This window comes from Heloderma suspectum, chromosome 3 (assembly GCF_057233095.1).
Source record: "Heloderma suspectum isolate Gila_16-S chromosome 3, 16-S_ref, whole genome shotgun sequence".
NCBI classification, from domain to species: domain Eukaryota; kingdom Metazoa; phylum Chordata; class Lepidosauria; order Squamata; family Helodermatidae; genus Heloderma; species Heloderma suspectum.
In genome coordinates, this window is record NC_139460.1 from 1,405,196 (window position 1) to 1,417,339 (window position 12,144).

The following is a 12,144-nucleotide window of genomic DNA, read 5'->3' on the forward strand; positions in this document are numbered from 1 at the left end:
TTCCGCAAACGGGGGGCACCGCCGAAGAGGCTCCCTCCCGCAGCCCGCCAGCGCCCGCCGCGCCTCGCTTGGCAGATGCCCACGGAAGGCCGCAGCCGGGCAGCAGCAGCGCCCACCGTCCCTCCCGCAGTCCCCAGCCGCTGGGGCCGAGAAGCAGGCGGCCGCCGGTGCTGGAGCGCACGGCCGTTCTGGGCGGGAGCCGCGGCTAGCCGCGCCCCGCCCCGCCCCGCCTGCCTGACCCCCTCCACGGCTGCCGAAGCTGGCCGCGGCCGCGCCATGCGTCACGCCAGGCCGTGGCGCGCATCAGCTGTGCGCAGGCGCCTGTTCCCCGGAGCGCCCTGTGCCCGGCAGGCCTCAGGCAGCGAGCTGCCCCGCGTTGCGGCCCTGCCGCGGCCAGGGGGCCTGGCGGCGGCGCCACCATGTCTGCGGCCGGGCCCCTTTCCCGGCCGGTCCCGGCAGGGGCGGCTCCCTTTTGCTAATGCCCCCGGCCCCGTCTGGGGGGAAAGGCGGGGCCGGGAGCCTCGGCCGCACTTGCCCGTGATGTTCCCGGGTCCCTGTTCGCACCCACGGGAACGGTTGATTTTGTCGCGCAGACGTGCCGGGCTGCAGGCGGGGAGAGCCGGCTGCGGGCTCCGTTGCGGCTGCGGGCACCACGTTGCGCTGGAGAGCTGCCCGAGACGGCCGCTCTCCGAAGCCAGGCTCCTGGAGAGATCCCTCCCTGCAGGGAGCGGGGAAAGCGCCCTGCCTCTCCGGGGGAGGCGAGCGTGCCAGGCGCGGGGAGGGGTGGGAGGGGAGGGGGCGCCCCGCGCCGGGCACCCTCGCCTCCGCCGGAGGAACGGGACACAACTTTTTTATGTCACTGTTCCGCTCTTGCACAAGAACCGAACGAAGGCATTTTAAAAAATGGAAAGGGGGTGGGGGTGGGGAGTGGACACCCCAGAGTGGGCTTGGGGTGACATCCCACCCTAGCACGAATGGGGAACTGGCTGGTTATGGGGGTTCCAAAGCGGGTTGGTGAAGATCCCCCTGCTTTCCTCCACCCTGCTCTGGAACACCCACTTCCCAGCAGGATCCTCCTTGCCAGGGTAGCGGGAAACCCCAAGGCCCCCCAACTGGGGCACCCCCTCCCCCTGCCCTCACCTCCCTCCATCCCAAAAATCCTTTTCCCACCAGTCAGTGGAAAGGTTTTCTCTCGCAGCTTGATTTTTAAAACTCAAGCCCCAAAAGGAAACCTTCCTGCCAACTGCCTGGACATGCGTTTTTTGGGGTGGTGGTGGTGGCAGGGTGTGTGTGAGTGGATCCCCAATTTGGGGAGCCCACTAGGGTGCCAACTCAGCACAGCACAAAGGGGGAATCTTTCGGTAAGTGGATGTTTAAGACCCGTCCCAGTTCCAACTGCAGGGTGGGGGCATGGAGAACGGGTCTTCAGCACCCACTTACCAAAGGATTCCCCCTTCATGCCAGGGTGGGTCAGTATCCAAGAGGGCTCCCCCACTTGGGGAGCCCCACGCCCCATGGCATTTTCTCTATGTCCACTATTGGGGAGCTCCTTTTGGAGCTCTTCGCAATCCCTTTTTGTTGTAACCACCCTAAATAATTTGGCATCATCAGCAAACATGGCCAGGAATAGTGCCTTTGAACAAGGATGACAAACATCTGGTAGAAACCCAGTCCCAATGGGAATAAATGGGTCTCTCTCCCAATTCCAGACAGCTCATAGAATCATAGAACAGTAGGGCTGGAGGGGGCCCAGAAGACCCTCGAATCCAACGCCTTGCTCAGTGCAGGAATCCAAGTCGAAGCATCCCTGACGGGTGGCTGTCTAGCCTCGTCTTGAATGCCTCCGGCATATGCAAAGTATGGAAGCCCTGCAATGTAGCCAACGAGAGAGTGTCTTTGAGCTAAAGGTGCCACAGTGGCGGAATCTTTGGGGCTCCCAGCCTGCCAAAGAGCGATGGTCTGTACCATGCTGCTTCCATGATCCCAGAGCTTTCTTCAGTGCACGTACGGTTGGAGGGCCTGTTCCCCAGCTCCCTGATGAACAAAAAGCACCAGAGCCTGTTGCATGGCCCTGCTCTGCGCTCTGCTTTGGAGACTGGGCCAGAGCTGCAGCTTTCCCATTGGCAGCGGATGCCAGCATTGTCTCCTTCGTGGACCCTGCTTGGCATTCTGCACTCTGCTGGCGGGCGGGTGGGGGGGGGGTAGGCAAGCCCAGGGAGGGGGCACTCTTCCGGCCCTCCTGAGGGGCTCTTTTGAGCTGGGTCTGTGTGGAGCAGGACAGACTCCCCCAAGGCCGTGGATGGGCCTGGAGGAGGAGGAGTGGTGGAGGAGGCGACTGGGCAGGGCTGACTATAAACCGCTTGGATGTTGAGCCTGGCACGCCTGGGCCAAGGGGACCTGCACACAGAGCGTGTGGGATGGGCAGGCAATGCCTGTCCTGCATCTGTGCCAGTCCCAGGCAAGTCGCTGGGTGGAGGTGAGCAATTCTCAGGGAGGAGGGAAGCAAGATGTGGGGGCAGCAGGACTGTCAAAACAGACTCAGCCAGGGGTGTGGGTGGAAAGCTGTGTGTCGACAGGTGTGTTTGTGTGTAAGACTGACACTGGTCCAGGGCAGAATGTCAGGATTTGCTCTTGCTGTTGTTGTCAAGTCGTTAAGTTGCTTCCAACTCTTCGTGACCCCGTGGACCATAGCACACCAGGCCTTCCTGTCCTCCGCTCTCTCCCAGAGCATGCTCAAGTCCATATTCATTGCATCGGTGATGCTATCTAGCCATCTCATCCTCTGCCGTCCCCTTCTCCTTCTGCCTTCAATCCTTCCCAGCATCAGGGTCTTTTCCAGGGAGTTTTCTCTTCGCATTAGGTGGCCAAAATATTTCAGCTTCAGCTTCAGTCTCTGTCCTTCCAATGAGCACTCAGGGTTGATTTCCTTTAGGATGGACTGATTTGACCTCCTTGCAGTCCAGGGGACTCGCAAGAGTCTTCTCCAGCACCACAGTTCGAAAGCATCAATTCTTCGGTGCTCAGCCTTCCTTATAGTCCAGCTCTCACAGCCATACGTTGCTACTGGGAAAACCATAGCTTTGATTATACAAACCTTTGTCGGCAAGGTGATGTCTCTGCTTTTTACTATGCTGCCTAGGTGTGCCATAGCTTTCCTCCCAAGGAGCAAGCGTCTTTTAATTTCATGGCTACAATCACCGTCTGCGGTGATCTTGGAGCTCAAGAAAATAAAATCTGTCACTGCTTCCATTTCTTCCCCTTCTATATGCCAGGAAGTGATGGGGCCAGATCCCATGATCTTCATTTTTTTAATGTGGAGTTTCAAACCAGCTTTTGCACACTCCACTTTCACCCTCAACAAGAGGCTCTTTAGATCCTCTTTGCATTCTGCCATTAGGGTGGTATCGTCTGCGTATCTGAGGTTGTTGATAATTCTTCCGGCAATCTTAATTCCGACCTGTGATTCATCCAACTCGGCGTTTCTCATGATGTACTGTGCATATAAATTAAATAAGCAGGGCAACAATATACAGCCTTGTCGTACTCCTTTCCCAATTTTGAACCAATTGGTTGTTCCATGTCTGGTTCTTACTGTTGCTTCTTGACCCTCGTACAGGTTTCTCAGGAGACAGGTAAGGTGGTCTGGTACTACCATATCTTTAAGAATTTGCCACAGTTTGTTGTGATCCACACAGTCAAAAGCTTTAGCGTAGTTAATGAAGCAGAAATAGACGTTTTTCTGGAATTCTCTTGCTTTTTCCATGATCCAGTGAATGTTGGCGATTTGATCTCTAGTTCCTCTGCCTCTTCAAAACCCAGCTTGTACTTCCGGTAGTTCTCGGTTCGCATACTGCTGAAGCCTAGCTTGTAGGATTTTGAGCATCACCTTGCTGGCATGTGAAATGAGCGCAATTGTGCGGTAGTTTGAACACTCTTTGGCGTTGCCCTTCTTTGGAATTGGAATGTAAACTGACCTCTTCCAGTCTTGTGGCCACTGTTGAGTGTTCCAAATTTGTTGGCATATTGAGTACAGCACTTTAACAGCATCATCTTTTAGGATTTTAAATAGCTCAGCTGGAATACTGTCATCTCCGCTAGCTTTGTTGTTACTAATGCTTCCTAAGGCCCACTTGACTTCACTCTCGAGGATGTCCGGCTCAAATTCAGTGACCGCACTATCATGGCTATCAGGGACATTCAGATCTTTCTTGTATAGTTCTTCTATGTATTCTTTCCACCTCTTCTTAATCTCACCTGCTTCTGTTAGGTCCCTGCCTTCTTTGTCCTTTATCATGCCCGTCTTTGCACAAAATGTTCCCTTGATATCTCTGATTTTCTTGAAGAGATCTCTAGTCTTTCCCATTCTGTTGTTTTCCTCGATTTCTTTGCATTGTTCATTTAAGAAGGCCTTCTTGTCTCTCCTTGCTATTCTCTGGAACTCTGCATTCAGTTGGGTATATCTTCCCCTTTCTCCCTTGCTTTTCACTTCCCTTCTTTCCTCAGCTACTTGTAAAGCCTCATCAGACAGCCACTTGGCTTTCTTGCATTTCTTTTTCTTGGGGATGGATTGAGTTGCTGCCTCCTGAACAATGTTACGGACCTCCGTCCATAGTTCCTCAGGCACTCTGTCTATCAGATCTAATCCCGTAAATATATTAATCACCCCCACTGTATATTCATAAGGGATATGATTGAGGTCATACCTGAATGGTTTAGTGGTTTTCCCTACGTTCTTCAATTTAAGCCAAAATATTGCAACAAGAAGCTCATGATCTGAGCCACAGTCAGCTCCAGGTCTTGTTTTTACTGACTGTGTAGAGCTTCTACATCTTTGGCTGCAAAGTACATAATCAATCTGATTTCAATATTGACCATCTGGTGATGTCCATGTGTAGAGTTTTACTCTGCATAGTAAAAGGCAGAGGAAAGAAATGGTTGTTCAGCTATTAAATAAGGATGGGAAAACTATAACAGATGACAAAGAAAAGGCAGAGGTGCTCAATTCCTACTTTGGCTCAGTCTTCTCCCAAAAGAGGGTCTATGACCCCCCTGGCAAAGGCGAAGTACAGGCTGAAGGGGCAGGATTGCAGCTTGAGATCGACAGGCATATGGTCAAGGAACACCTCATTACTTTGAATGAGTTCATATCTCCGGGGCCAGATGAACTGCATCCTAGAGTCATAAAGGAACAGGCAGAAGAACTCTCAGAACCGCTGTCTATTCTCTCTGAGAAATCATGGAGGACGGGGGAAGTGCCAGATGACTGGAGGAGGGCTAATGTTGTCCCTATCTTCAAAAAGGGTAAAAAGGAGGAACCTGGGAACTACAGATCAGTCAGTCTGACATCAATCCCTGGGAAAATACTGGAGCAGATGATAAAGCAATCCATCTGGAAGCACCTTGAAAACAATGCCGTGATTCCTCAAAGCCAACATGGATTTGTCAAAAACAAGTCCTGCCAGACAAATCTGATCTCATTTTTGGATCAAGTCACCTCCCTTTTGGACCGTGGGAATGCTGTAGACATCATATACCTCAGCTTCAGCAAAGCTTTTGACAAAGTGCCTCATGTTATCCTGATGAGTAAACTAGCTCAAAGTGGGCGAGATGAAACAACGATCCGGTGGATCCACAGTTGGCTACAGAATCGGACTCAAAGAGTGCTTATCAATGGGACCTTCTCAAACTGGGGAGAGGTAACGAGTGGGGTACCGCAGGGCTCAGTCCTGGGCCCAGTGCTCTTCAACTTTTTAATGAATGACTTGGAGGAAGAGGTGCAGGGAATGCTGATCCAATTTGCAGATGTCACCAAATTGGGCGGGATAGCTGATACTTTGGAAGACAGAAACAAAATTCAAAGTGATCTGGATAGACTGGAGCGCTGGGCAGAAAACAACAGAATGATATTTAATAGGGATAAATGCCAAGTTCTGCACCTAGGAAAAAGAACCCAAATGCACAGTTACAAGATGGGGGGTACATGGCTCAACAACGCTACAAGCGAGAAGGATCTTGGAATTGTTGTCGATCACAAGCTGAATATGAGCCAACAATGTGATGTGGCTGCAAAAAAGGCAAACGCTATTTTGGGCTGCATTAATAGAAGCATAGCTTCCATAACCCGGGAAGTACTAGTTCCCCTCTACTCAGCACTGGTTAGGCCTCATCTGGAATACTGTGTCCAGTTCTGGGCACCACACTTTATGAAGGATGCAGACAAACTGGAGAGGGTTCAGAGGAGGGCAACAAAGATGATCAGGGGACTGGAAACAAAGCCCTATGAAGAGAGACTGAAAGAACTGGGCATGTTTAGCCTTGAGAAGAGAAGACTGAGGGGAGATAGGATAGCACTTTTCAAGTATTTGAAAGGTTGTCACAGAGAAGAATGCCAGGATCTCTTCTTGATCATCCCAGAGTGCAGGACACGGAATCATGGGCTCAAGTGACAGGAAGCCAGATTCCGGCTGAACATCAGGAAAAACTTCCTGACTGTTAGAGCAGTACGACAGTGGAACCAATTCCCGAAGGAGGTGGTGGGCTCTCCCACACTGGAGGCATTCAAGATGAGGCTGGACAGCCATTTGTCAGGGATGCTCTGCCTTGGATTCCTGCATTGAGCAGCAGGTTGGATTCGATGGCCTTGTAGGCCCCTTCCAACCCTACTATTCTATGATTCTATTCTATGATTCTATGAGTCACCTCCCGTGCTGTTGGAAAAGAGTGTTTGCTATGATCAGCGTGTTCTCTTGGCAAAACTCTATTTGCCTTTGTCCTGCTTCATTTTCTACACCAAGGCCATGCCTGCCTGTTATCCCGGTGATTTCTTGACTTCCTGCTTTAGCATTCCGATCCCCTATGATGAAAGGACATCTTTTTTTGGTGTTAGTTCTTGAAGGTGTTGTAGGTCTTCATAGAACCGATCAACCTCAGCTTCTTCGGCATCAGTGGTTGGGGCATAGACTTGAATTACTGTGATGTTGAATGGTTTGCCTTGGATTTGTACTGCGATCATTCTGTCATTTTTGAGATTGTACCCCAGTACTGCTTTTCCCACCCTTTTGTTGACTATGAGTGCTACTCCATTTCTTCAAAGGGATTCTTGCCCACAGTAGTAGATACCATGGTCACCTGACTTAAATTCGCCCATGCCTGTCCATTTTAGTTCGCTGATTCCCAAGATGTCAATGTTCAATCTTGCCATCTCACGTTTGACCACCTCCAGCTTACCTTGATTCATTGATCTGACATTCCAGGTTCCTAAACAATATTGTTCTTTACAGCATCGGACCTTCTTTTCACCACCAGACACATCCACAGCTGAGTGTCCTTTCGGCTTTGGCCCAGCCGCTTCACTCTTTCTGGCGCTACTTGGAAATCCCCTCTGCTCTTCCCCAGTAGTATATTGGACACCTTCCGACCTGAGGGGCTCATCTTCCGGCGTCATCTCTTTTAGCCTTGTGATACGTTCCATGGGGTTTTCTTGGCAAGAATACTGGAGTGGGTTGCCATTTCCTTCTCCAGTGGACCACATTTTGTCAGAACTCTCTGCCATGACCTGTGCGTCTTGGGTGGCCCTGCACGGCATAGCTTATGGCTTCACTGAGTTACGCAAGCCCCTTCGCCACAGCAAGGCAGGCAGTGATCCATGAAGGGGCTGCTCTTGTTGCTGGACCAGATTTCCAGCTGAATGGGTTGCCCTGTCTTACCTGTGCCTTTCCAGGGAGGTTGCACTCATAGCAGCTCCCCCCGCCCCCGAGTCTGGCCCAGGAGAAATTGGTGCCATCCATTCCCACCAGAGGGTCCTTCCAGCTGGAGCCATCGATGAGCAGATGGCATGTCAGGAAAGCAAGAGAGAGGGACTCACTTTCTGTGCAGTGAAGCACAGCGTGTCAAGGAGCTGCGGAGGGAGGCCATCCTTGGCTGCTCTGAAGCCAAGCTGCCGCCCTTCTTCAGAAACTGACCGGGGCAGGGTGGGGCGGGGCGGGGGGAGAGGCTGCATCACTTTTGAGGACAGGCCATGGATTTGGCATCCTGTGGGGGTGGGAGGGAGCTCCAGTTTGCAGCAGCTCCCCATCATGGCCCCACTGTCTGGAGACACAAGTCTCCCCTTGATGCCGGATGCTATATGTCCTGGGGCAGCACTGGTGTACCCACCACAGAGAGAGTTGTGCTAAAGGCAAAGTGCCTCTAAGTGGGATGTCGGGGCATTGGGGAGGCTGGGGCTTGGGCTCTGTCCTTGCGTGTCCCAGACAGCATGTCAGTAGAATCCGCTCCTCACCTCCTCAGTAGGAAGTCCCTGAATCTGAGGCCTTTCTAGCCCAGGACAGAGAACCCCCACCCCCCTGTTGCTCTGCAGTGAAACCTATTCCATGCAATGCCTCCACGAAGGCACCACCTGCTCCTGTTGCTGGTCCGGGCTCTAGAGCTCCAGGACAGACCAGGGGCCATCTTCAGGAGCCCCGTAGTGCACAGTGAGAGCCGCTCGGGACAGAGGGCGCTGTCACCCATCCACTGCCCACCAGCCGCTCCCCTCTTGAAAAGCCGCATTTTCTGAAACTCCTTTTACTCTGACTTTTTTACTGAAAGCGGCCCCCTGGCAGTTTTACCACAGTGTGCCATGTCCTCCCTGCATTAAATCCTGGCCATGCCTCTGTGACTTGGCAGTGACGTGGTCAAGGGGGTCGGATGCCCCATTCCCTCTTGTTTCCCCAATGGAAGAAGTTTTTCCCATCCCCATTGAGAAAATCCCCAGGAGCGCAGCAGCGATCCCTCACATTACTGCAATAGTGGGGTCACTCAATCACTTTAGATAGCCTGCTTTTAATCTTTAACATATCCCCCCTTCTGTGCTTTACTCAGAAGTTTACTCAGTTTACATGTTTACTCAGAACTAAGAAATAAATCTTGCTGCCCTGCAGTGAAAGGGTTAAAGGGTAACTTTAGTAACTCCCCCTAAAGTGCTCTTTCACTTCTCTGATATTGTGCTTCTTTGATGTCCTGTAGTTTCTCTGCTGTAAAGTCATTTCTCTGTTGTTATGTAAAGTCCCTTCTCCGCTTTATTGATTTATCACAGTAACAATCTTTTGGGTTTGCGGGAGCTTCTCATTGTGAGTAGGGAGAAGGAGAAGGGAGAAAGGAGGGGTTGGAAGGGGGGTTGGAAGCAATAGACAAAAGTGCACACATGGGGGGAAATGGGGTGGGAGCAATAACTCCACAGCAGATTGCTGGGGTGCAGCGCAATTGGGGTGGGGTGGGGTGGGGTGGGAAGCTCTCCGGAGCCTTCAGATGCTGCACTGGAGAACTGGGGATTTTGATTTCTTCAGGGAAATCTGCACACATGGAGAAAGTAGTTGCTCTCCATTCATAATGCAGTAGCAGCAGGGAGCCTGGACGGGGGGGGCAAGCCTCTCATTAGTTGAGCAGCCCCTGCCAGTTTGATGACATTCAGTTCTGCTCCCCCCCCCCTGGAAGTATGTTCCTTTCAAGTGCTGAAAACCAGATTTTAAAGGTAGGGTCCACTGGGCTTATCTTGCTTCATGTGTCCCTGACAGCCCAAAGCTGATGCCATGAAAATCCAGGTAATGCCCTAATGCACTTCTCATTCTGCTGTTGTGAAGATCCCCCAGCACCCCGCAGGAGACATCTTCAGTGTGCATCAGCTGCTATTTGCATCTGTGGTCTTTCCATTTTCACAACACTCTTCTGTGACGCTTAGTTCTCTATAAGAGGAAAGGTTTTGTTTACTGTCACCATAAATGTTAGACTCAGGAAAGCAACAACCCTATTTGGTACATACGCAACAACCCATGAATGTTCAGTGAAGATGGGCATGTGGAGAAGCAGGCAGGCAGGCAGGCAGGCAGGAAGGAGCTCTAGCGACGCAGAGAGCTCTTCCCTTCACCCACCCCAGGAAGCCAATTCAGCTATTTGGCGCTGCAGAGAAAAGGTTTATTCTGCTAGCATATAAACATGGGATGTGGTTCGGAGGAAGAAAGAAGACAGATCACTTAGCAGGCTGACAAATGGAGAGCTCTGACTGACAGCCAGACAGGTTTCTTCCTAGGTTTAAAGTGGAAATAAAATCCTACTGTGTGGCTGCAGGTTAGATCGTGGGGAAGTCCACATTTTAACAAAACCCTCTCCCACCAAACCGTGATCCTAACCTGTCCTTTGTTTCTGCCGAGGGGCTCCTTCTTGGCTGATCTAGCTGTGCCACTGACCATACCAGCTGCCATGAGTCTTCATGTCTGGCCCTGCAAACACCACGGCCAGCTCTTCTGGCAGCTTCAGCCTTCTGGGCATCCCGGGGCTGGAGCCCATGCACGTCTGGCTCTCCATCCCCTTCTGCTCCATGTATTTCATGGCTCTGCTGGGAAATGTCTCCCTCCTGCTCATGGTCAAGATGGAGCCCAGCCTGCATGAGCCCATGTACCTCTTCCTGGCCATGCTGTCCCTCACCGACCTGGTGCTCTCATCCTCTACCCTGCCCAAGCTGCTGGCCATCTTCTGGTTTGGCATGCAGCACATCAGCTTCAGCGCCTGCCTGGCCCAGATGTTCTTCATCCATGCTTTCATGGCCATGGAGTCCGGCTTCTTCCTGGCCATGGCGTACGACCACTACGTGGCCATTTGTCACCTGCTGCACCACGCTACTGTCCTGACCAACACCGTGACTGCCAAGGTGGGGCTGGCTGTGGTGGCCAGGGGCGTGGTGCTCTTCTTCCCCCATCCATTCCTGGTGGGATGGCTCCCGTTCTGCAAGTCCAAGGTCATTGCCCACAGCTACTGCAAGTTCATGGCCCTGGTCAAGCTCGCCTGTGCGGACACCGCAGCCGGCGGGGGCTACAGCCTCAGCCTGGCTTTCCTCATTGGAGGCTTTGATGTGTGCTTCATCAGCCTCCCCTACAGCCTGATCCTGCGCACAGTCTGCCGCCTGCCTTCCAAGGAGGCCATCCTCAAGGCCCTGGGCACCTGCAGCTCCCACATCTGTGTCATCCTCGTCTTCTACACAACAGCAGTCTTCTCCTTCCTCACCCACCGTTTTGGCCACAACGTCCCCCATTCCATCCACATTCTGATTGCCAATGTCTACCTGGTGATCCCACCCACTCTGAACCCCATCATCTATGGCATGCGGACAAAGAAGATCTGGGACAGGGTGCTCTAGGGCCTGTTCTGCAGGAAGAACTGATGATGCTTGGGCTCACTGAGAACTCTTCAGTGTGAATGGAGAAAGGGCATCACTTCCAATACAGGGCTCTTTGTCCAACAGCTGAGAGCATTTGGGGAGGGGGTGCCATGTTTTTGGCCACCTGAGATCTTGAACACAGCCAGGGCTCAAGAACATCACGAACTTGTTATGCTTGAAAGGTTGCTGCCTTTTTGGAATGCTTCAACAGGGGTGTCGTTTCCAATAATGGAGATTTGGATCAGGATGGAGCAATAATCCAGAGAGGTTCTGTGACCCCCACCCCCATGAACCAGAACTGAACCCAAACTTAGAATCTCCCCATTACCTTAATGAACAGTTCAATTATGAGGAGCACAGGACAGTGAGAAATGTGGGAGCCCCCCCCCCCGCAAACCTAAAGAGAGAAGCAAGACTTGGCAATGAGAGTGTGCTGGTTGTCAGGCTCAAGTGAGGCGAGGGTCTGTTCCCTGGCGTTCTCCACCCCATAGCTGGGCGTGCTTCCCAAGTGCAAAAAAGGGGTTGGAGCAACGCCCCATCAGGAAAGCTGGCAACGTCTGAGAGCATTAAGCTTAGAGAAAGGTGGCTGAGGGGAGACAGGATAGAGGTGTACAGAACTATGCCTGGTGTGGAGAAGTGCATAGGGAGACATTTCCCCCCCCCCCATAGTACTAGAACCCAAGAATCTGATAGCCCTGGAATCTGATAGCACTCTTCAAGTACTTGAAAGGTTGTCCCAGAGAGGAGGGCCAGGATCTCTTCTTGATCATCCCAGAGTGCAGGACACAGAATAATGGGCTCATAGAATCATAGAACAGTAGGGTTGGGATGGCCCACAAGGCCATCGAGTCCAACCCCCTGCTCAATGCAGGAATCCATGTCAGAGCATCCCTGACAGATAGAATCATAGAATCATAGAATCATAGAATAGTAGGGTTGGAAGGGGCCTACAAGGC

At 52.2% G+C, this 12,144-nt stretch overlaps 1 protein-coding gene across 1 annotated transcript; it reads left to right on the plus strand.

Moving 5' to 3' along the window:
- Positions 1–974: 974 nt before the first annotated feature.
- On the plus strand, positions 975–11,167 carry LOC146349176 (olfactory receptor 52P1-like). The gene is made up of 3 exons (XM_084842117.1): positions 975–1,085; positions 2,277–2,380; positions 10,285–11,167. Exons 1-3 carry the CDS (start codon positions 975–977, stop codon positions 11,165–11,167), a joined length of 1,098 nt encoding a protein of 365 aa, XP_084698243.1.
- Positions 11,168–12,144: the final 977 nt, after the last annotated feature.

Excerpts from the sequence above, each read along its gene's own strand:
- LOC146349176 (XM_084842117.1), top strand. The coding sequence starts at position 975 with ATGGGGAACTGGCTGGTTATGGGGGTTCCAAAGCGGGTTGGTGAAGAT. Across the intron at positions 1,086-2,276 it reads GCAGGATCCTCCTTGCCAGG|GACAGACTCCCCCAAGGCCG; the intron begins GTAGCGGGAAAC and ends TGTGTGGAGCAG. Across the intron at positions 2,381-10,284 it reads TTGGATGTTGAGCCTGGCAC|CTTCAGCCTTCTGGGCATCC; the intron begins GCCTGGGCCAAG and ends CTCTTCTGGCAG.